This window comes from Ambystoma mexicanum, chromosome 3p (genome assembly GCF_040938575.1).
Source record: "Ambystoma mexicanum isolate Mex_15411 chromosome 3p, UKY_AmexF1_1, whole genome shotgun sequence".
Lineage (NCBI taxonomy): Eukaryota > Metazoa > Chordata > Amphibia > Caudata > Ambystomatidae > Ambystoma > Ambystoma mexicanum.
In genome coordinates this window covers 278,807,660-278,829,543 of record NC_090925.1, presented here as the reverse complement: position 1 = coordinate 278,829,543, position 21,884 = coordinate 278,807,660, and the positions used below count along the sequence as shown (strand labels likewise).

At 44.3% G+C, this 21,884-nt stretch overlaps 1 protein-coding gene across 2 annotated transcripts in view; it reads right to left on the bottom strand.

Moving 5' to 3' along the window:
- Positions 1 to 21,884, bottom strand: part of NKAIN4 (sodium/potassium transporting ATPase interacting 4) — a 409,197-nt gene that overhangs the window by 33,854 nt on the left and 353,459 nt on the right. For both annotated transcript variants that reach the window (XM_069650783.1, XM_069650784.1), the window contains exons 4-5: positions 20,150 to 20,347; positions 17,502 to 17,562 (exon numbers count right to left, since the gene is read on the bottom strand). In XM_069650783.1, the coding sequence (XP_069506884.1) occupies positions 17,502 to 17,562; positions 20,150 to 20,347 (259 nt within the window). The remainder of the gene's footprint in view (positions 1 to 17,501; positions 17,563 to 20,149; positions 20,348 to 21,884) is intronic.

Genomic DNA, 21,884 nt, shown 5'->3' with positions numbered 1-21,884 from the left:
GTATTAGCACAGTGAAGTAGGGGTGTGGTTCTGTTTGCATGAAAAGGTTACCTCATGGGTACAAAAAGGGGGAAGAGGTATTGAAGAAGGAGGGGTGTGACATCGGGGAGAAGATGGGAGAAAGCGGGAATGAAGGTCTAGAGGAATGGAAGGGGAGAGGAGGGAGCAAGGGATAGTAAGTGATGAATTTAAATTGTTTATTTTGTTTTGGCGATTGTTAATTGATCTGTTAGTCTGTAAGGCCAGGGAGCCAGGTTACAGTGTTTTTGTAAGCTGTGTCCTGTCACATTAAAGCAACCTTTTCCACTTAAAGCAAGTCCGGGATTTTTGTGCAGTAAGCCCAAAGGTGCAAAACAGGTCAATCATTAAGTGATAGAGGTCCTTCTCACTGCCAGAAAGGAGTTTGTGGATGTGTTGCAAATAAAGGACTGTTGAGGGTTGCTAAAAGCCATAGAACGTTTTCTGTCATCGTAGCCCAAACGCTGTTGCCTGCATGAACCCGGGTGAATTATACATGGGCATTGCCCTGTGGAACCGAAACAAAAATAACTGTTGGCAGTTTCCCGCAATCTATCGGGTGGCAAATTAGTGACATTAATAGGTAAGGCCCATAATTTCTCCACTATTGACGTGCATTCAATTTTCCACCAAGCAGAAGTACATCCAACCGCAACGTACTTTACGGCTATTATAACGCCTAAAAGGACATTATGATACAAAAAATATGCTGCTGAGCATTGTGTCGGCCTTGGCTTTCCTGCATTTCAGTGACCAAACTAAAGGGCTCCAGGAGTTTATTTATCCCAGGGTGAAATTCTAGCCTACGGTGACTTTAAGCATTAGCATGGCAATGCACTTAACCAGGTATTATCGTTCCTGCAACAGCATGGCATGATAAGGGAGTGGTAGACCTTGAACAAAGCATTCCATAAAGTACTATTCAGCAGAGTAAAGGACTGTCGGGTGCAGTTGCCGTAGCTTCCGAACCAGGAAACACGAATGACGCAGCGACCTCCTAGTGTTGTGCATACGTATCTCATGCTTCATGAAGTACTTTGCAGAAAAGAGTGATGCATTAAGACTCTTGGGTACAAAATCACTCGCAATTAGAGGTGCAGAACTTTGGTAGCATTAAAAACACTGAGGGTGGCAGCCACATTGCACATCTTCAACCTTCAGACCAGGCGCCCAGTGGCCGTTCATGCCAGTGCACATGGCATAGTGCCAGGGGCGCCCCAAAGCATAGATGATAGAAAGAACAGTTGCATTTGCCTCTGAAGCACCTGATAGGAACCATGGCGTAACAGATTAGGAAACACCAGGCTGCGCTTGGGAGGAAGAACATCTTAAAAGATGAGTCTGGGGAGGATATGTGATCTGGGGACTGATCACACACCTCTTGTGAACATGTTGGCAACGTGAGATTTGAACAGTTCCATTAGGATTGGGGGCAATAGCTTCCAAGCTGCTGGAGTACAATATTAAATTAACACATATTCAGAAGGAATACAAAGTGGGCCAATTGTCTGCCGAGGCTACTGTTGGAAGGGCAAAAGAACTTTGAACAGCAGAAAGACAAGAATACACATTTGAATCTCCATTGGGAGCGCAGTCCAATCCAAAGTCCTCTGCCTTGGATGCCTTCTGACTTCACCTCTGTCAGAGGAGAGCTATGGTCACTATCCACCCCAAGGGAACAGTCGGGTGAATTGCTGGGGACCAACACCTGCCACTCTTCCAGCTACACTGGAACCAGGCTCCTCATTGGAGGTGCAGGAACCCCTGTAGGTACCAGCCAAATGCTCTTGAATGGAAGTGCAAAGCAAGAAGAGCTGAGCTCAACTTGCTGTGGAGCCCCTGGCTTTGCACTCAAAGCAACCTGAAAAGTCCAAAGCAGTCTGGAATCCCGTTTCTCTGCTTTCAGCCAACTTTTTTGAACTACTTCAAACATGCGTGCCACCTTCGAGACGTCACAGGACCTGCGGTGTTGCCTTTAACACTGTTTTGCATCTTCGAACACCTGTGTAGAGGAGCAGGTGGACACGTCGTTCCTAGCTATCGCCCCCTCACCTCCGTCATGCTGGAACAGCAGAAGAGCCCTATGTGGGACACCAGGTATCATTCCAATATCACATTGAGTGTATGAGAGACGATGTGCACTCAGACAACCATATCAAATGTACCCTCATACTAAAAGGGTGGAAGGATGTCGGCACACACCACTGGACATTATAAAGCTATAAGTGAAATCTGATGAGAGCAGAGTGATGTCATGTAGAACAGATACTGGGATGCACTAAAACGATATGCAAATACTTAAAGAATAAAGATGTAACTGAAGTATCAAGAGAAACATGTAATCGAATAAGAAGAAACCATATATGCAAAGAAGATAAAGTAACCTACTGACTAATAAGTGCATAAAAGCATACATGTAAGGTAGACGAGACATGTAGAAGCTTAGTGTGGAAGAAAACATAATGTGACTGGGGTGGCCATGATGGAAAGATGGACGTCGGACTCGTATTGAAACCAATCAAGCTACCTCAGAGACAGACCAGGACTGCAGTCAGTAGATGCTGGAAAACAGCTTTGTGTCAAGAATAAAGAGGAATCTATTGGTCTGGGATCAAGGATGCTACTTCAAGAAATAATTGCAAGGTACAAGGGGAGTCAGAAGGGTAAGCCATGTACATAAAACATATTTCTTTTAGATTAAGTAAAGAGGAAAACATCTGCAAGAGCCAAGTATTGAACAATTAAAGATGCAAAAAGCACATGCAAGTTGGAGTGAGCAAGTCTCTAGAGGCCAAGAGGAGTTATGACACCCAGCACAATTGAATAAAATAGCAGTAAATAGAGGGTCGAAATTGACAAATTCTTGGTCTCCTCACACATTATTCAGAAGTCGAAAACAAGGGCTATAAGATCCAGATGAAGATATGGTGTACCTACCCTCCCTCCAAAGTCCCAGAATCAAGAACAGATTGCAAGGTCAACTACAAAGGAGAACCCTTTGCTTAGGGCTGGACTGATGAGAGATGATGGACTAATTGGGAAAGTGGGGAGTAGTCCGATGTTACTCTCGGCACCTGGGTGTCATTTGCTTACGTGCTGCTAACAAGCCGAAAGTCCAAGGTTTGGAAAGCTTGCCGACCAATCAGAGGGTCTATGTAGCAACATGCTAATCCGCTGCCATTATTCTGCTGTAATCGGTATTATATGTATTTGGAGAAGGTTCAAGGTGTGCCCACCAGATAATGGTCATCCAGTAATATTGTTAATACTTACACGATATATAGGCATATACTAAGCAATCTCTCCCTTCAATAGGTTTTACAGTTTTCATCATAGATGACGCATATTGAGGTATAAAACCTTTGTCTAATTACATATGGGTGTGAGTGTGTGGACTACAGCTTGTTAGCCAGATTGCCCTACTTTACTTTATGCTGACAATAAAGTAGTACTTTGCCTTATTCTTTGATTCTGTCCAGTTATTTGGGTTCAAGATCGTTATTGGTAATTCCATCTATCACATGAGACACTTCAAGGTGCTAGAGCACACCTGACTACATTTCTGAACCAGTTGTACACTGTCTCGCTCCAGTACTACTCCTTGCTGCCTCTACTTGAATGCCAGTTCACTGCCAGGGAGGCACCTGACTCGCTGCATCTTTGAGAACTGCTTCAGGAGAAAAGGACCTCATCTCGACCCGGCTGAACCACAGACGCAAACATATGGAAGTCATCTTGTACCATCCCAACTCGACCAGCAGAACCATTGTCTTGACCAGATATGAACCTGCTGGACCCATCGAACTCCATTATCTTGAGCGCTGACTCAAGCCACACACAGCCCTATCTCGACACAGACTCACGGCTGGATCAAAGTGACTCGCATCATCTGAAAGCTGGTTTGACCGCCGAACAGTCACAAGAAGCCTGGCGTAGCCAGCCGAGACAAGTGAAGGTACTGTTAGGAGGCCCTTTCCCACGGTCCACATTCTGGTAACCTAGTGGCTTGTAAGCCTGCTTGTTCATAAGCTTATCCTTCAAGAACAGTGGCTGTGCTGACATTTCTTGCCTAAACACTCCTACTCAATCACGGAGCGTGCAGTAATATACCAGTCTGTATTTACTGTGTTCACTGTACCGGGGTGGGATTTTGCTAATGGTTTTAGTTATTTGATTGCCTTTTTAATGTTTAATAAAAGTGTATACATTTGTATAGTACCTTGATTGGACAGTCCGTTATTTTGGAGTCTTTATAGTGTTGCTGTTTGGGCTGCTTGTGTTATCACCTCACATCCCTGCTGAGAGTAAAGCCTGCCCTCGGCCCACTTTACCACAAATGGTGAAGGAGATATACCCATCGGGCTGTGCCTGTTTTACCTTTATGATTGGGATTACGTATGGTTTAATAGTAGAGTGGGGCTGAAGAGGACGTATAGCCACTACTCATCCCTGCACTCCTGCCAAGCAGTAGTCATTTCATCACAGTGTGAGTACATGATGATGATGCAAGGCATGTCAAGGATAGGCAAGTTTGAGTGGGTGAATGAGTGAACGGATGTAGTCAGTTTTCACTCAGAGATGGTACTAGGGTAGGTGGCTAAAAGGAAAAGAGTTCATGTGGTGATGCAACTTTACACTGAATTACCTAGTGAGTTGCCCTAGGAGAATGGGATAGCGTTGAGTGGTAAACATATGGTGATATCAGGTATGGTACAGCACCAGGTAACTGAACAGGACAATGATAAGCCATCTTGGCTGTACTGTAACCAAAAGAAAACTACAAGAATAATACTGATGGCCCAGGATGGAAAGAGAAGTGGAGGGGCATGTGAAGAACGGTTCGGGGTTTTTGAGTGCTGTCAAGGAGCAGTGCACACGTGTTCCCGTCTTTGAAAGTTGTCAAGGTTACAGAGTATCCATGGAAGAAGTTGCATGTTGACTTTATGGGTCCTTCTAGGTGCCTGACAGATTATTAACAGCATGTGGAAGTTTAGGTAGACGATTACTCGTGTTAGATGGAATCTTGATAGGACTAGGAATCATACCAGAAAATCAGAGATAGACTTGTTAGGTACGGGTTCTCGGAGCTCTCGATTAGAGATAAGGGGGAACTCCTCATTACAATGTGCTATTTAGTGCATTTGGTTTGGTGAAAGTTGGGTGTTCAATTGCTTGCTTTGAATGGGAGTAGATAGTGACTTATGTGGATGCAGGGTGTAGCATGACCTCTATAGGGGTCTCATCCAAGTGGTGGCTCATGCTGTCACTTTTGTCCATGCCGGGTTCAGCAGCCAAGGTGTAAACACTTCATATCTCTGTTGGAAGGGTACTACCCTGTAGAGCAGGACGTTAATCGATTTAAACATTTTTGGGGGAAGCAGCAAGAAGGTGAGCTCCCAGTTAATGTTAAAGCCAGGTGACGGCAATGCATGTGTGAACCTCCTGCTGAAAGATTGGTACATTGTACAGGAAGGATGATGGCATAAACCGAAGGAGGCGTCATGTGAAATCTTCCTCCTCTGTTTTCATAACAGAATAAATACTGGCGGTGATGAAATCAAGGCCTCCCAACACAATCCTATGTCCTGGCAAAAGGCCAGAGAAAAGAAAGGCATGAGCAGATGTAGTGCCCCAGGAGTCGGCAGAGCAGGTGTGTGAATGAAAACATCTCAGGAGTGCCTCAGGAGAGCCTGACAGGGGATTGCAGACTAAAGATAGAAGCCAGAAGTCATCAGAGACCTGGGCCAAAGCAGCTGATTTACAAAGCCGCTGGTGCTAAGGACGGTGAACGGTCCTAGGTGGTGGACGAGCCCGACACACCTAAAGGGACCCGGACTGATGGCCAGTGAGAAGGGAACCGCATCCTTATACAAAAGAGAAGCAAGATATCCTTTTTGAGTGAACAAAGGCACTAGAAACGTGGCTTAGTAAGAAGTGGCACGCCACAAGAAAGGCCACACACGTGAGCTCTCCCGTTCTTTCTAAAGCTCTACTCAACTTTACCACGCATTTGAAACAACCTTCTTTGAATAAAAAATGAACCATATTTGCTATCGCTTGCTATGTTCCTCAAGGGTAAACCTAACTGTCCCCGCACATCCCTAGAGAGCGGTGATATACAACTAAACTGGCAGGACCAAAGTCTGTGCCAGAAAGTCCCATTTTCCGAAAATACTAATTAAAAGCATTTTAATGTTTAAAAAAAAGAGTAGAAATGCAGGCACTCCAATACTTTATTTAGCCCTCATTCCCATTCTATAAGGGGACATTTTTTAACATAGTTTTTGATCTCATTGTGATTGGGGTATCTTAATGAATGACAATTAATTAACTAAAGCCGACCAAAAGAAATATTTTGGATATTGGGACATTGTGGCACAGAGTTGGGTCCTGCCAGTCTAGTCTTTTTGTTTCTCAACCCACAAGACCAGAATTTGATTATCCTGGTGTCGTAAGCAGGGGTGTGAGAATATAGTTTGAGGCTGAGATAGTTAGTCGTAGTTCTTATTGCTGTCCCTTTCATCACGGCTCTCTAGGCATATCAATCATACATACACCATACAGGGTCCGTTAGGTTTTTCTTTCAGCAACATAGTAAGCAATATCAATTCAATTCATGTTTTTTTCCGGAATAAAATTCCATAAAAACAAAAACACACAAAAAAGCATCATTACAAAAAATAAAAACAAATCCACACAAAAAGCATAATTACAAAAAAGACTAATTCTTCCACGAGATAAACAGTAAGATCATTACATTGTTAAGAATTTGACTTGGTTAATCCACCTGGAAGTAACAATGCGTGACCCATATAAGCAGTGTAGCCATTATTAACAGTTATAACATCTATAGATAAGTAGGCAATGTCAAATATGGTTCGTTTTTTACTCAAGGACGGTTCTTTCAGGTGTGTGGTAAAAGTCAGGAAGAAGAGAGCAGACACTGTATTCATGGTTAAATTACAATCAGTGAGCTGGATGCTATATCACTGAGAATGTGAAGTGATATCTTCAGTTCAGAACCCTCCCAGAGATGAACTTCCGGTTTAGTTGTAGATAACCTCTGTAGTCCCTGAAGGCCTTTATCCCAGCCCCCTCCTGATTGTTAATAATCTAACTTTCTGTGTCTCGCATTTTGTCGCTTCTCTGCAAGACATTAATGTGGAAACACATCTTCTATACTTGCTCAGATATGCTTCCTGTTGCCTGCATAGCAGTTCATTTTGCTGAACTCTCCCTTCCAATATGCCCCATACCTTCCATAGGTTTCAATAGGAGCACCCAACAAGCGTGATGCTCATTTTCATTGACTTCAATGGGAACAATCACCAGAAACATCTGACTTCACAGGTTTTGGAAACTCAACAGATAGTTAAAATTAATGGCTGTTGAAAAGGTGGTGTCTGTGGTGGCGCCTGTGCAATATACTGTGGGCTTTCTCAAGAGAAAGAACTTCCAAAATCAACGGACTAGAATTGGAGTGCACATATTACCCACTTAAATTACTCCGGCTGAAAGACAGCTTTTAGCATGAGTGATTTAAGTGGTTAATATGTGCACTGCAATTCGATCATGCACGGCAGCTTTCCACATTAAAAAGCAAACGCCTTCAGCATCACCCTGAGGGATTTCAGTAGCCCTGGATACAGCCATAACAAAATATTTAGTCTTGCGTTCCTCTCAAAATCTGGTCCGTCCCAGGGTTGAAGGGTGTCTTTAAAGTATCCTGGAAGTGAACTCATTTGTATAAAATTGCTGGCAAGTCTTTTGTAGCATCGGTGAATGGGGACCCCACGGATGCAGTCCATACAGGTTTTGAAGTCTTCTTAATAGCTTGTATGTTCCCTTTGAATTGCTCCCTTGGAGCCGGTGCACATTCAGTAAATTAGCCATTTCCACACAATAGACTCTCTCCTACAAGAGCGTTACAGCTTTTTTTTCAGCAACTCAGCGGGATGCAGACTGCAATGGGCTTCTCACTAACCCGAAGAAGCAGGTGCAGTTCTTATTGGGCAGCGTCTTGACCTTCGGATCTTAAGGTCGGGCCATAAGAGCTTATCAATCGATGCCTTGGAAGTCTAAATGCTTCTCAAAAAGCACCTATTTGACCACTTTCTTTCTAGAGGCAGAAGGTTTTTGGTCAAAAGAAGCAGAACATTTTGAAAGAGCAGCAGAGGTTCAGAGAATGAGCCATTCCCACCAAGCCCTGCAGTTCCACATCAGGGTAAATACACCTCACTGCACAAGTCCGTGCTCGCAGAGCAACATATTAGAATTTCTTGGGTAAACCATTCAGAACTCTAGCAAAGGGTAGGTGAATGACAAATGCTGCTTATTAGGTGTTAGCTACCAGTCTTTAGAAGGCATCAACATTCGATCTCTGTAGCCACAGAGATGCATTTAGTATGCCGATAGGTTGCCAACTGAGTAGTTCAATGACATTTAGGAGAGATCACTTTGCTGTCTGTATGTTGCACGTGGCCGTTCAAAGGCCGATTTATTTATGACTAAAGACTATGGAATGTTTAAGACTCTGTTGCAGAAAAATAAGTGGAAGAGGCATGGTCTGCTGTGGAAGGTTTCGCTCTTTCTGGTAAAGTGACAATATTTCCAGTTGTATCAGGGACAGAATGACAGGGGCTTTCTTTAATACTCTTTCTAGTGCCCAAGTTCTCTTGGGACTTTCAGGCTGTAGCTAACCACAAGTGGGTGCAACAGTTGGTGAAGTCAAGTTCATTCAAGATGGAGACAATCCAGTAGATCATCCAATGTTGATGAATGGAGACTTCCTTACATGGGTCATTCTTCAAGACACTTAATTCCAGTGACTCACATTTCCAGATCAATGGATGTTCCTGTGGTCTTCACAGGCTAGTCTTGGTCTAAAGACATTGGGCCTCATTGCAAGTTTGCCAGTCCGGGAACTACGGATTGGTAAGCATGCCGGAACCGTAGTTCCCGGTCTGGCAAACTACGAGTTGTGCTCGCGGTTGCTTTAGAAAGGCACCGGCGAGCACAGCATGTCGCATGCACCCGACCTCCCCATTCCCATTTGGCCCTGCGGGGCCGAATGGGAATGGGGAGCATCTGTTTTCCGGCACCCGCAAATGGGCAATTACCGGGACCGGCAGGGCCGTAATCACCCAGTGATTGCCCATTTGCGGGTGCGGAAAAATGTGTAAGTTTAGCAGCAGCCTGCCGGTTTTACCGGCAAGGCTACCGCCAAACTTGTAATGAGGCCCAGTGTCCTAATTGTTCACTACGACTCGACTGATTAGCCTCCTGCAAGGGGCACACTTCGTCATACATGCCAACACTATCCATTCCATTGGGGAGATGCTAGACAGGCCTGGTTTTAACTTTGCATTCTGGAACTCTTAGTTCTGTATTTATAATAAGGAAATCCAAGACTGCAATTCCCAGAACGCTAAGTTAAAACCAGGACTGGACTAGCATCACTGAATGGAATGGATAATGCTGCCATGTATGATACCTCAACAGATGAATAGAATATGCCCCTCTTATCTTTAAGCAGTCCTGGATATGTAAATACTGTACAATCCTCATTTAAAGCCTTGGTGGGATATCAACACCAAGAAGCCCCACCTTAGACCATTTAAAGAGCTATGGTTCATTAGGGTGCTGTTCTGTACTAAGAGAGGCAACGCCTATCTTATCTCCCCACATGCTGAGAGGCTGCAAACACGTGTGCAGCTCTGATATGGGATCCTCATCATCAATGTCTTTGGATTCAAAGTCACTTGGTGGCCACAATATTTGTCATCCCAGGGTCAAGATGTTATCCGAATGCAATGAAGAGGCATGTGGCAGCTTACTTGGCTACTGGGGGGGCTTGACTTTTACAACATCTCTGATAATGTTGATGAATACCAACTAAAGGGGATCAGTAGCAACTGCATTTGAATTTCACCTCTAGGAGACAGACTTGGAAGGAAGGAGACTAGTTATTTCAGATATGTCTCAGTAGCAATTAAGACATTTTCACCTTTTGTTACTGGCCGTGCAACCCTGTTCTAAAAGGAACATTTCATAGGGCTGAATGAATCTCTTCAGGTATCTGGTGGGACTGCTGGCGTAGCTGTGGCCAGTGGTCCTTCTGATGTTCAATCGCGGTGAAGGATGTGAGAGTGCACAGGCTGATCAGGCAGTTCAGCTCCTACACATCACCAGACCTTACCTGTGTCTCCACTGGGATGCTTCTCTTAGATGGCTTTGCTCTTGGTACACCCAACCACTGGCATGGGGGGAATGCATGTTCTAAAGAGACTCTGTTTAGCCCCTCGCCCCATTCCTCTCATTGATATGATATGATATATGATATGGCATTTATAACGCGCCTATACACAAGTGTTTCAAGGCGTGACCATTCACCAGGTTCCTGAGGGGTTGATGATTATCCAGGTGAAGCCCCTCTGGTGTGGAATGGGATCAGATGGATCCCTCTCTCCAGTACTAGTGGACTCGAAGGAGTGGCGTGTGCAGCTAGATACCCTTCCTTGCATACGCCTGGCTCTACCTCATGAAATACTGCTACAGCTCAAGCTCTTGGATCAGAAACCCAAAATGTAGGGGTTCCGTGTCATGGCATGTGACAAAAGGTTACTTTGGAAACCCAGGTGGACAAAGGGCCATTAACTCTGATCTCATATCATTGTAAAATGTTTCATCGCTAAACGTCTCCAGGTGGCACCAAGGTCTTGTGATGCCTTGAGGGTTTTGCATTTTCATGGGAATGTCTCCTGCTGGGTTTTCCTGTATCTTACATTCCGATCACCTGTCAGCCATATGGTCCTTGCACACCCCCTCTCATGATAACGAACCAGTGGCGGGTTTGGCTTCCATGCATTTGAGAAGCCGCTTGATTGCTCTCGTATTCTGGTTCAGTCTCCATCCCTCCGCTGAGATCATCAGTAGCTTTGAGGGTTGAACGGCAGGGTCCATATGAGCCATTGGAGAGGTGTTTGTACCGTTTTTGTTTCAGGTTCTACCGGCGGCCATCTTTAAAGTACAGATGCAAAACACTGCTGTGTAAGAAGGATTTGTTGAGTGCATTATTTTACCATACGTTTATCCTGTAATGGGGGTACACACCAGAAGCTCAAGTGCAGTCTCTGTACGTTGTATGAGTGGGGCTCTGGGCATAGGTGTAAGTGTCAGGCTGGGATAAGTCCCAGGTGTGTAAGCAGAGGCCTTTGCAGTGGTTTACTGCGCATTGGCAAGATGCTGGTATTGACACACAGTGCCTACATGTGTCTGATTTGGCTTAATATGCCTTATTTTGATGCTACCTTTCAGAGATGTATAGATCATCTGAGCTCTGCCCAGTTTATTGAATATAAATTAGCCACATCATAAAAGTCTGCATTCATGCATTCATGATGCCACTATTAAAGACAACAGATATCATTTGTTGTATTTTTTTTAATGAAAGGTCCTGACAGGTGACTGCTATGATATCATTTTGCAAGAGTGCTTTGAGGAGACTTCTCCTTTGTGGACTCTGCCACTTTGTGGACGCCTGACTTCTGGCCTGCTTCTCCCGGTCCCCGTTCTAGTGGTGAAGGATATGATATGGCATTTCAGTGTTAAACTGAATCTCAGTGTTAAACTGTGTGCCTCACTTTCTTTGGATTCACAGGTGGCAGCTGTCTGCCAGTCTGGACATTTCAGATTAAAGGTCCGATGTAAAGTCCTACCTTTGATTCCGGCTTGGCCCCATGCCCCCGTGGTTGCTTCTCTTGTTTTGAGCGGTGCAGATTACTGCAATTCGCTCTTTTTAGCCTAGCTGCAGTACTTGTTACGACAGCTTCAATTACTACAAAATACTGCCATGCGACTTCTGACCCGTGCCCCGTTTACCTCCTACACTTCTCCAATTCCTTGCAAGCTTCACTGGTTCCCTATTGAGAAACGGGTCCAGTTCAAGTCCCTCTGCATTGTACACAGTGCCATCTATGTTTTGGGTGCGTGGTACCTTCAACAGAAATTCCAGCCGTATGTTCCTAGCCGCACTCTCCATTCTCAGAACAGTGCAGTTATTTCTGTTCCTAAAATTCGACTCCTCTGGATTGGTGGCCGCACCTTCTCTGTGGCAGCTGCCAAACAATGGAACTCGCTGCCGCGGTGGCTGCAGGTCATGGAGAACCACCTATCACATCGGCAAGCTTCAAAAAGGTTCCTTTTCTAGACTATGGTTGCTGTTGGTTAATGTTCTGCTAGATCTTTTTAACACCTAGAAGCCAACGGGTGAACGTGTGCTTAATAAATATTTTTACCATAACATAACATTTGCTTTGAAGAGGCTTGGGAAACCTTTGGGCTTCATTATGAGTTGGCCAGTATACTGGCGGTAAATCTGCTGGAATACCACCCGACAGAATTATCGTTACAGCCACTTGGTCTGGCAGATTTACTGTTGCGTTACATGAAGTGATGGCAGTGTTAGTCCCCATTAATTTGGAGTCCATAAGACTTCATCAGGGATTACGGTGGAATTACCGCTGGCCGAATATCCGCCAGCAGTAATTATGCCAATTTATCTGTGGAAAGTGGTTTACCTCCAGCAGGGATAAACTCGTAGTATGGCGGAGCGGGAAATGTAGCAGTAATTCCGTTACAGCACTTTTTTCCTGTATCGCCATACTCGTAATGAAGTGGTTCCGCTTGCAAATCGCCGAGAATGGATATGACAGACGCCACTGTGGTTAGAATTGTTAGGTAAAGCTCCCACCAACTACAGTTGTATAAGATTTCACACCTCTCAAAATCTTTTGCCCTGATGTCTGATAAACATAGTTAAAGACACTTTGGACATTTTCTGGGAGGAATTTTGCCGCGCTGTGCCAGGAGGATGCACATCTTCTAAAAGGAAACTCCAGTAAAGCCAAAATGTAAGATGATAACTTCATGGTAGTTTCAGTTCTACCTTTCAGAGAACCCTTTTAGACATGCATTGTTTCCAGTCAGAGATGCTGTGAGGTGAGTGAATGTCTGCTCTACATGACGTACACCTTTTGGCACTGCCCTTGTGGTATAGAAACCCTGTTTCATGGTCACCGTCCAGTAGTTCAATGCCTGATGCTCCATAAAGCCACATGCCATCACGAGGCCCTGAAACGCCCCTCTTCTGCATCTTAGTCCCCCCACCAACTGAATTGTTGTAACATACTTGATTTGACTTGAGCAATTAGCCTCCGCATATTAAGACCTGTGTTGTTTATTTATTTATTGGGCATTTGTATTGCGCCTATACACATGTGTTTCCAGGCGCCACAAGGCAAGATTGGGTGTGTAGGGGTCATGGGAATCAAAAAGTAGAACAACAAAAACGGTTATATTGGCCTTGTGACAATCCAATGAAGAAAAAGTGAAGACAAGGTGATAAGTGCAAGGGTGAGGAGGGAGAAGTACAGGAGTGGGGTACCCCTCAGGGTGGGGGCAGGCCAAGGCGGCAAGTGCCGGGGAAGAGGGAGGGGAGGATGAGTGCTTTGGACAGGGAGGATCAAAGTTGGGCTAGTCTGGGAAAGGGAGCCTGAGGGCAAGTGCTGGCAAAGGATGCTGGGGGGACTGGTAAGGGCGGTCTCGCCCCTGTATGACTCTGAAGGGACCAGGCCCAGTCGCCGCAGCAGATGGAGAGATTAGCACAGGAGGGGGAGAGGGAACGAAAAGGAGAAAAGGATGGTCTTGAGAAGTTTACTGAATTTAAGAAGAACCGGCTCAAGTCTGAGGGGGGGGATGCTGTTATAGGGGGAAGTGCCAGCCGAGGAAAGGGATCTATCTCCCACTCTCTGATTGGAGAAACGTGAGGAGATCCTTTTTAAATATGTTTATAACCTGTGCACTGTCCGTCACTTTGTGGACTACCTTTGGGACTGTTAACTAAGATACTGTAATAGCAATGCAAATACACTCCGATCTTTTAAGTGAACCCCTGAAATGTCCTTTTACTCTCTACTTTGTAGACTCTTATTTTAAGGACTGCAAACAGAAGCTGTTGGCCAGATAGTAAGATGGTTTGGCGTAGCATGGCGGATAATTCATCCAGTTTTTGCATTATGGAGTAAGCTTTAATTGTACTTCTGATTTTGTATCAATTGTGATTCAGTGGATAGTGATTACCTGTAATAACAGTGAAACTGTCTTGACCAGATTAGCATTACATTCCTTGATGAAGGTTGGCTTTCAGAAGAGCTAAGCATTACATTGCTATCTTTCTACCAATTTGAGTTTGATCCATTTACTACGTTTATTATAAAAGGTTTCATGGATTTTCTCCTGATCAAGGGCATTGATTCCAATGTGCATAGATGTGCAGTACATCTGAGGAGAATTGAATTTCCGCAATCAAGTGATGGAATTTTTTTACAAATTATCTTTTCGGTTTTTTTTTACAAAATTTTGTTCAAATGATATCTGACGTTTGCTAATCTATTGTGTTTCCAATTTATTCTAATTCTAATAAATAGGAAACGGGAAATAGGTCTCAGGAGGATAGCTCAGGGGCAAAGATCTCGTTTTGTAAACAAGAAGACCCTGAACAACACAGGTTCAATCCCCGGATCTGCGTTTAGGAACCTCTGGATATTAAGTGCTTTATAAATAACCAATTACAATGATATGTTTTCATTACTTAGGCCCTTATTCACAGAGCCTTTTCCAATGGTGTTTTGCCATTCTAAAACACTTCTGTGAATTAGGCCCTTTGTGTTAATCTGTAGAAGACGTATCATACATTTGTATGATATTTAACATCTTTTGTAAATGCTCTTAATATTGGGAAATCATGCAAATCATATTGAACCAATGAATAGATTTTTGAATTATTAGCTAATTAATTTATTGTTATTTCCCCCCTTTGTGAATGCAACATAGTTGCTACAGTTATTTCTGTGGGCCCGTCGTTTTCGTTAATTCAGGGACAAACTGGCTGGGTTTTCTTTGTGTTCGCACCGATAACATTGGAATAACACTCAACATATTTTTTTAATTGGGAGCAATGTTCTCCATTTTGCGATTTGGCAGTAGTAGTACCCATTACTGGACTTTGACTGCCCTAAGGAGTCTGGAGGCTAGTTTCTCATCATTTCCATTAATAAAAGTGACAGCCCAATTCACAAAGGGCATCTGAATGTTCAGGTGTCATGTTTTCCCCATTAGTGCATTAGCGCATATAAGGGGGGTTTCGGATAATTTAAAAGCAGATCCCGAATTCACCAACGGGGGTGTGCTTTTAAATGCCCTGAAAGGAGGAGCATCTGACCTGCCCATGATGGGGGAGGAAGGATAGCTCAGGGGCAACGCGGTTGTTTTGGAAACAAGACAACACAGCGCAACACAGGTTCAAATCCCATTCCCGCACTTAGAAACCACTCTGGGTAATAAGTGCGTTAAAAATAAACAATTATTCTTATTTGTTTTTGAAGCCAGAAACCGCAGCTGTCACGCAAGCATTTCCATCCCCCAAACGGGGATGACAATTATTTCCGGGTTTTTTCACCGAGACACGCCCCTTAACGGTCCACTTCGGTGAAATGCCCTCCCAACAACCACAAGAGATTAGTGCCTTAAAAATTAAGGGGAAGTAATTCTCAGCCATTATGCTGGAGCCAAATGAGTAGTGTAATATCCCTATGTGGTGTATTCCTAAAATTGTGGTGCTATTGTTTTAAGAACGGTTACAGTTTTTCTTATATATGGCAAAGCTATATATGTTCTATGAGCTTGCTCAGCGTATTCTGTAATCTGGTACCACTCATCCTCTTTCTACAGAGTACATCCTGAGTGTTCAGCCTCGCTCTCAAAAAGTGAACCAGTTCTTATTGTAAACCCCTTGTGTGACTTTAGACTAAGGACTGTGTATGCTGTGGTGGATGGGACAAGCTCTGGACTTCCCCAACCCATCCGTAGGCTTGTAGACCAACTATGCCTTCTATCCTCACCTCTCAGTAGATGGACAGGGCGGGAAAGGCCTTGTGCATAGGAGGTTTACTAAGTTGACGTTACCTAGAGGGATGGCAGCAAACTTGGTCGTAGCGTATGGCAAATTTGATATTCATTCATCCCTATAAACATGAATTAATCTCTGAAATCTGCAGGTGGGAGATGGTTCCTGGTCTGGGTTTGCTGCCTCTGCTCTGAGTGCAAGATTGTCCTGGTTTAGCTTTAGTTTTGATAAATGTGTGACTTGGAGGCCTTCATAAGGATGGTCTCTTTCTAAGTGTACAAAGATACACTTTTTACTTGGCTATATACTCATAGATGAGGGCTGTGAAGAGGAAGCCGTGTGAGGGGTGATGCTTTCATTACTGATCAGCAATCTGGTTCTGCTGACTCCTTATCTTTTTCTGCCACCGTCTGGATGCCTTTTGCTCCTGTAGGGCTCTTAAGCGCGGGTTAAAAAAAGTGGGGTCTATAAGAACTATAGTCTTTGTACTCAAGACAGGGGTTCTTCCTGTTCTGGATGAGTGAACTTGTAATGCACCTCTCTGATCTCATGGTTTTAAAAGAATCTCTGAGGATGGGACCCTTGTGCACTCATTGTTCTGAAAGAGTCAATGTGTACTGGGGGCACTGATGCGTACCAAACACATTGTCCCTCATTGTTCTGGAAGAGTCTATGGCAGGGGTATACAACCCATGATCTGCTGATATTTTAGAATACGATATCTATGATCCCACACCCTTGACTATGCTGGAGAATGCTGATAGGAGTTATAGTTCAAAACATCTGGAGAGCCAACCTTTGCAGGGGCCAGCTCTATGGGTACTGGGTCTCTTTCCGTATATTGTTCTGGAACAGTCTATGTAAGAGGGACCGGTGCTTTTACTGATCTGGAAAAGTCCATTGATATTGGAGATACATGGGTAGACGAACTGCCTGCTCTCACTTGTTCGAGAAGAGTCTATTTATACTGGAGTAGGAGGCCCTATGGAATGAGTAAGCGAATGAGTGAGTACATTTGTAAGGTACACTGCTGAAGTAGTAACTGCCTCAGGGCACTGACCATCCAGACATCGCTCACAAATGCATGCCACAAAAGGACCTAATCTGCATCTATGCCAAGTAGATGTAGACAGAAGACCTCTGCCTGGGGAACGAAGAGCACGGTCAGGCCTTCGTGGCATGCTTCTGCCTCCAGGGTGTTTACAAGCATTTCCTGAGAGGCATTTCTGCATAAGGAGCTCTAGCTTGACGGGGGCCCAGTGCAGGGCTCTCCTTGTGGAAGGCACGTGGTCTCTTTTTCCATATCCTCCCACCCAATACACAGCGGCATGCTGTGGCAACTTTCGGTGGCGCAGAAGGCACTCGACTGCACCGCCATGCAGTGCATTGCAGTGATCTAGGTGGGAATTGGTCAGGGTATTCGTGACACAGGCTCCGATTGTGTAGGGAATACACTTCAGGCATTGAAGGGAGAGACTCCACGTCCCAGGTGACGTCCAGATGTGAAAGATATACTTACAGCTGTCCTCTTCCTCAGTGATGGCACTGATGACGTAACAGGCATAGACAAATCCCACCAGCTGTGAAAACAAGCAGGAGAGAGCATCAACATCTTAGTGACTCACGCACACTCCCAAATGCAATCACTCACTCCTGACTGATGGACTTACCCTTCTTCACACCAAAACCTGCTTCTTACCAACTCACCAACCAGGCTACATACGACCTATTGTCTGCCCCTGGCACTTACCCTCACACATGCCATAACGCACTTCTTACATTCTTGAACACTCAGTCTTTCCATCCAATTAAATTAGGTAATCATTTCACCCATTATTGCAGTATATGGAAGCAGCATTAATGTGGCATCAAGTGTTGTGAATAAATGTGATATTAATATTATCTTAAAGAGACACTCCCTCTAATGCATACCACAACTCAATTCTGACTGGAGCATTCCCCCTCTCCTAAATGTTATAGCTCACCCCTTGCCAATGAACTCCATCTCTTACATTTAAATGTTTTACTTTAAACTTCTTTAGAGATTTTAAAACTTTTTTTATGGTAAGACACATTATCCAGTTTCATTTCTAGTTTCCTTCATAGCAGCAAGATAAAAGTAACAATGTTTATTAAACTACCACTCCCAGAACCCTTAGTGCTGCAAGTTCCTCCCCATTTTAGTCCTTTCCTCTTAGGTGTTTTCATGCATCTAGAGTGTAACGGAACATGGCCTCACTTTTTTCTTGCTGCCCCCAGAAGGATAAGTATTTACTTTATGCATATTTTGGAAAGTATGAGCGTGGGCAGCCACATTCTGGATTCCTTATTTGGCAATGCACGGCAAGCGTAGGCAGGTGCAAATCTTCCCCCCAGCCCCTTACCTATGAAAACAAAAGGGGCAGAGGACTTGCATGGCACCAGGTGAAAGGCAGGCATGGGCCTGCATGAAACCATGAGTAACCAAGGAGCGTCCAGCAGGCAGAAGAAGGGCACCCCACTAGGGGAAGGGGCCCCGATGCAAGTCAGGTGGTGAACTTTCTTGCAAACCGGTCCCATCCTTCCCATATCATAACATGAATCTTTATATCTCTGCCATTTCTACTCATCACACCCTAGTGGGAGGGTTCCTGATCGGGGAACATATGCTGTTATGTCAGCTTCTCGGGGGTTCGTTCCCTCTAGATATTCCCACTTGTGGGATGTGGATTTGCTGCTTTTGTTGTCCCAGGAATGGCCTGGCAATGCAGCCCTTTCTCTCCAGGCCGTGCTGGATGTGTGCAGGTTCCTCCCCAGGGTATCATACATCCGTTCTCTGGATTTGTTGGGTCCAGTGACAATGACACAAGTCCTAGTAAGATCATTGGTTGTGTCCTCCCTCTGTCTTTCCTCCCTTGTCTTGTCACGCTATACATGACTTATCATATCATATCAGTATTTTCTCCTTCCGCTGTTGTCTTTCATAATTCGAAACACACCACAGGTGCTTGCAATTCCTGCTGGAATCTGTGCTGTGCAATATGTAAAGGTTTGCGAGAGTGCCAGGTTCATCTTCCAGGCACATCTTCATTTCCTTCTGTAAGCCTTATTGCCCTGGATCTCTCCCTCCCTTAGCTTGGTCGGTTGAGTGGTCTATGGTCCAGGCAGGCACAGATGCCTCCTTATATCCGGCTCATTCCTCAAAAGGAGCCAGGACCTCTGAGACCACTTGAGCAAGGACCCGTCTGGAAGATATTCTTAATTCATCCTGGGATTTTCATAATTTGTACTGCACATCTATATGGTATACTTCCACAGTTGTACATTGGCTTTACGCATTCATAATAGGAGGCCCCATAGAACAGTGATGGTTCCTAGTACAATTCGACAGAAAGTTGTGATCATATTAATGTGAGAAACGCAAGTATCATCCCCCCTCTCCCTTCCCTAATCCTGTTGCCAGGAATACAGATAATGCCAGCCAGGGCTTCTTTTGATGAAACAACTGCCTTTGATGAAGGACTTCGTTTTGTGAATTGGATATTTGGGATTGTGGCTTTCCAGATATTTTTTCCTAAGATCTAAATGGCTTGATTTTGACTGACTGCTGCTGAAAAGTGGAATAAATGTTGCATTTCGCTTCGGTGATATGGACACACGAATAGGAGAGGACTTCAATGAGGGAGAGACTTGGTGCACCAAGGGTTCTGGGAGTGGTAGTTTAATGATCATGGTTACTTTTTCTTGCTGCGATAAATTAAAAAAGAAAAAGAAACTGCATAATACTCGCCAGCGTGTCATGGCTTTCCGTCATGTTTTACTTGGAACAATCGCCGTTTCACGCGCAGACCTAGTGATATCGCTGAGGTTGTGGTATTAACATTATTTTTTTTTAAAAAACACTCCAAATGGAATTCTCATTAGAGAGGTTTCATAGCTCGAACGAAAGTGGCCAAAACATCCTTTAAACTGCTTGTCGTGACATTAAGCAGTCATGTTGCACCTCCACACTGAAGCAAATCCCCCCATTGATGTTGATGAACATGTTCCTTCCACACTATAATATGCCATGGATTTAGGACAGATGGTGGAAATATGCATTTATGGATCACATGTTCCGATTACAGGGGGATTCATATTTGTCTAAATCATTCTCCTAGGTCACATACATGTTTTGCGATTCCTTACCGCTATAAGGATCTGGAAGGCGCTCTGTAAAACCTCAATGTACTGGTACTCCACCACGCAGTTGACGATGGAGATGTAGGACTGGGTGTCGACCCCTTTCATGACGGTCAGAGGCTCCTCCCTGCGCAAGCAGCCAGGACCATGCTCGCTCCACCAGGATTGGTGATGGGAGATGTTAAAGGTGAGAAGCTCACTCTCCTGAAAAAGTACGAGAAATGTAATCGGTGTTCAATGGCACGTTTCACCAGTGTGACTGTGATAATGTGCTAGGGTCACATGAGAGAATTAGATAGTGAAATAGGGCTGGGACACAGCCAATGGCATGTCATGTTTTTGATAAACCAAGTCAAACCTCTGTTAGACCGCACCTCTGAATGGCTAGGAGAAAAACCAGTAAACTATATCCTTTTCCTTCGACCGTATTAATACATATATCTCTCTAGCGCTTTCTCTGTCCCTCTCTTTCTTGCTTTCTTTTGCTCTCATTAACACCTGTCGTGAAAGACATTACTTACCTGTGAAAATAATTTTGCAGCTTAGTATCTGTTAAAGATTCACATACTTTGCATAATTCACCATCTGATGGTTGGGTAAAGAAATTACTTTGTCCAGCTTCAAACTCTTGTAGAACCCATGTCTCAATGCCACACTATCCCTCACTTAAGTCTCTATTGTGGATTCTGTTTTTTGCATCATATTATTTATATTTCAGTCTGCGTGTGTGTCCTACTGTGAGATATGTTTGTAATCAGTTTTCCCCAGGGGAGGTTTACATTTGAATCTACAAAAGATATCACGCTGCAAAACGACTGCTAGGTAATAATTACTTTTGCTTATTGAATCTGTGATAGATTTAAAAAACTGCCTCCCTCATGCCTGTAAGAGGTCTTTCAAGAAGAAATGGTTATAAACAGGCTTTTAGGAACTGCCTAACCCAGTGAGGAATCTTGTCTAAACTGTGCATGTACATATCAGTGTGTTAAATGTATCCGTAGTAACACTCCACAGAGACTGCACATATGCATGTCTATAATGTTCTCCTTAATGCCCACCACTCTTCTATACGCATCCTTTTTTACCCTTCTGCTGCTTTTGGCACAGGTAACCACTTCCCTCTACTGTGCCCAATAGCCTCCTACATAGAAGGTTGATCCTTTAAAATCTCTTAGAACTCACAAACCTCTGACCCGACACCCTCTTCCAATTGGCACGCCCAAAAGATATGATAGGTTACTTATAACGCTCTTAATGCCCAGAGGTTTCTAAGCGTGGACCCGGGGATCGGATCTGCGTTGCTCCGCAGCGTCTTGCTTGGGCCTCTGCACCTTACCCTCTATACCTCTGCTCTAGGAAGGCTTATCTCATCCTGTTGTGGCCATGGACACCTCATCACTTGCACCAAAAGAAAGGAGCATCCCAATTCACAAAGGACATCTGAATGGGTGCATCTTGCATTCAGATGCCCTTTTTCACCCCTTTGCACATTTGCACAAATCAGGAGGCTTTTCTTCACACTTTTTGTGCATCCCGAATTCACAAACAGGATACAAAGTGTAACAGCGGACATATGAACCACTGCTATCTTACTTGCATTTCTATTCCTCAAACAGAGATAGAAATGTTTGGTTTTTTGGTTTCACATTTACAGTGACAGGGACTTTAAGGGCCCCTCACAGTAAAATGCCCTCCCAGGACACACGTGGATGCTGGAAGCCTGTAAAATATTATTCTCTGG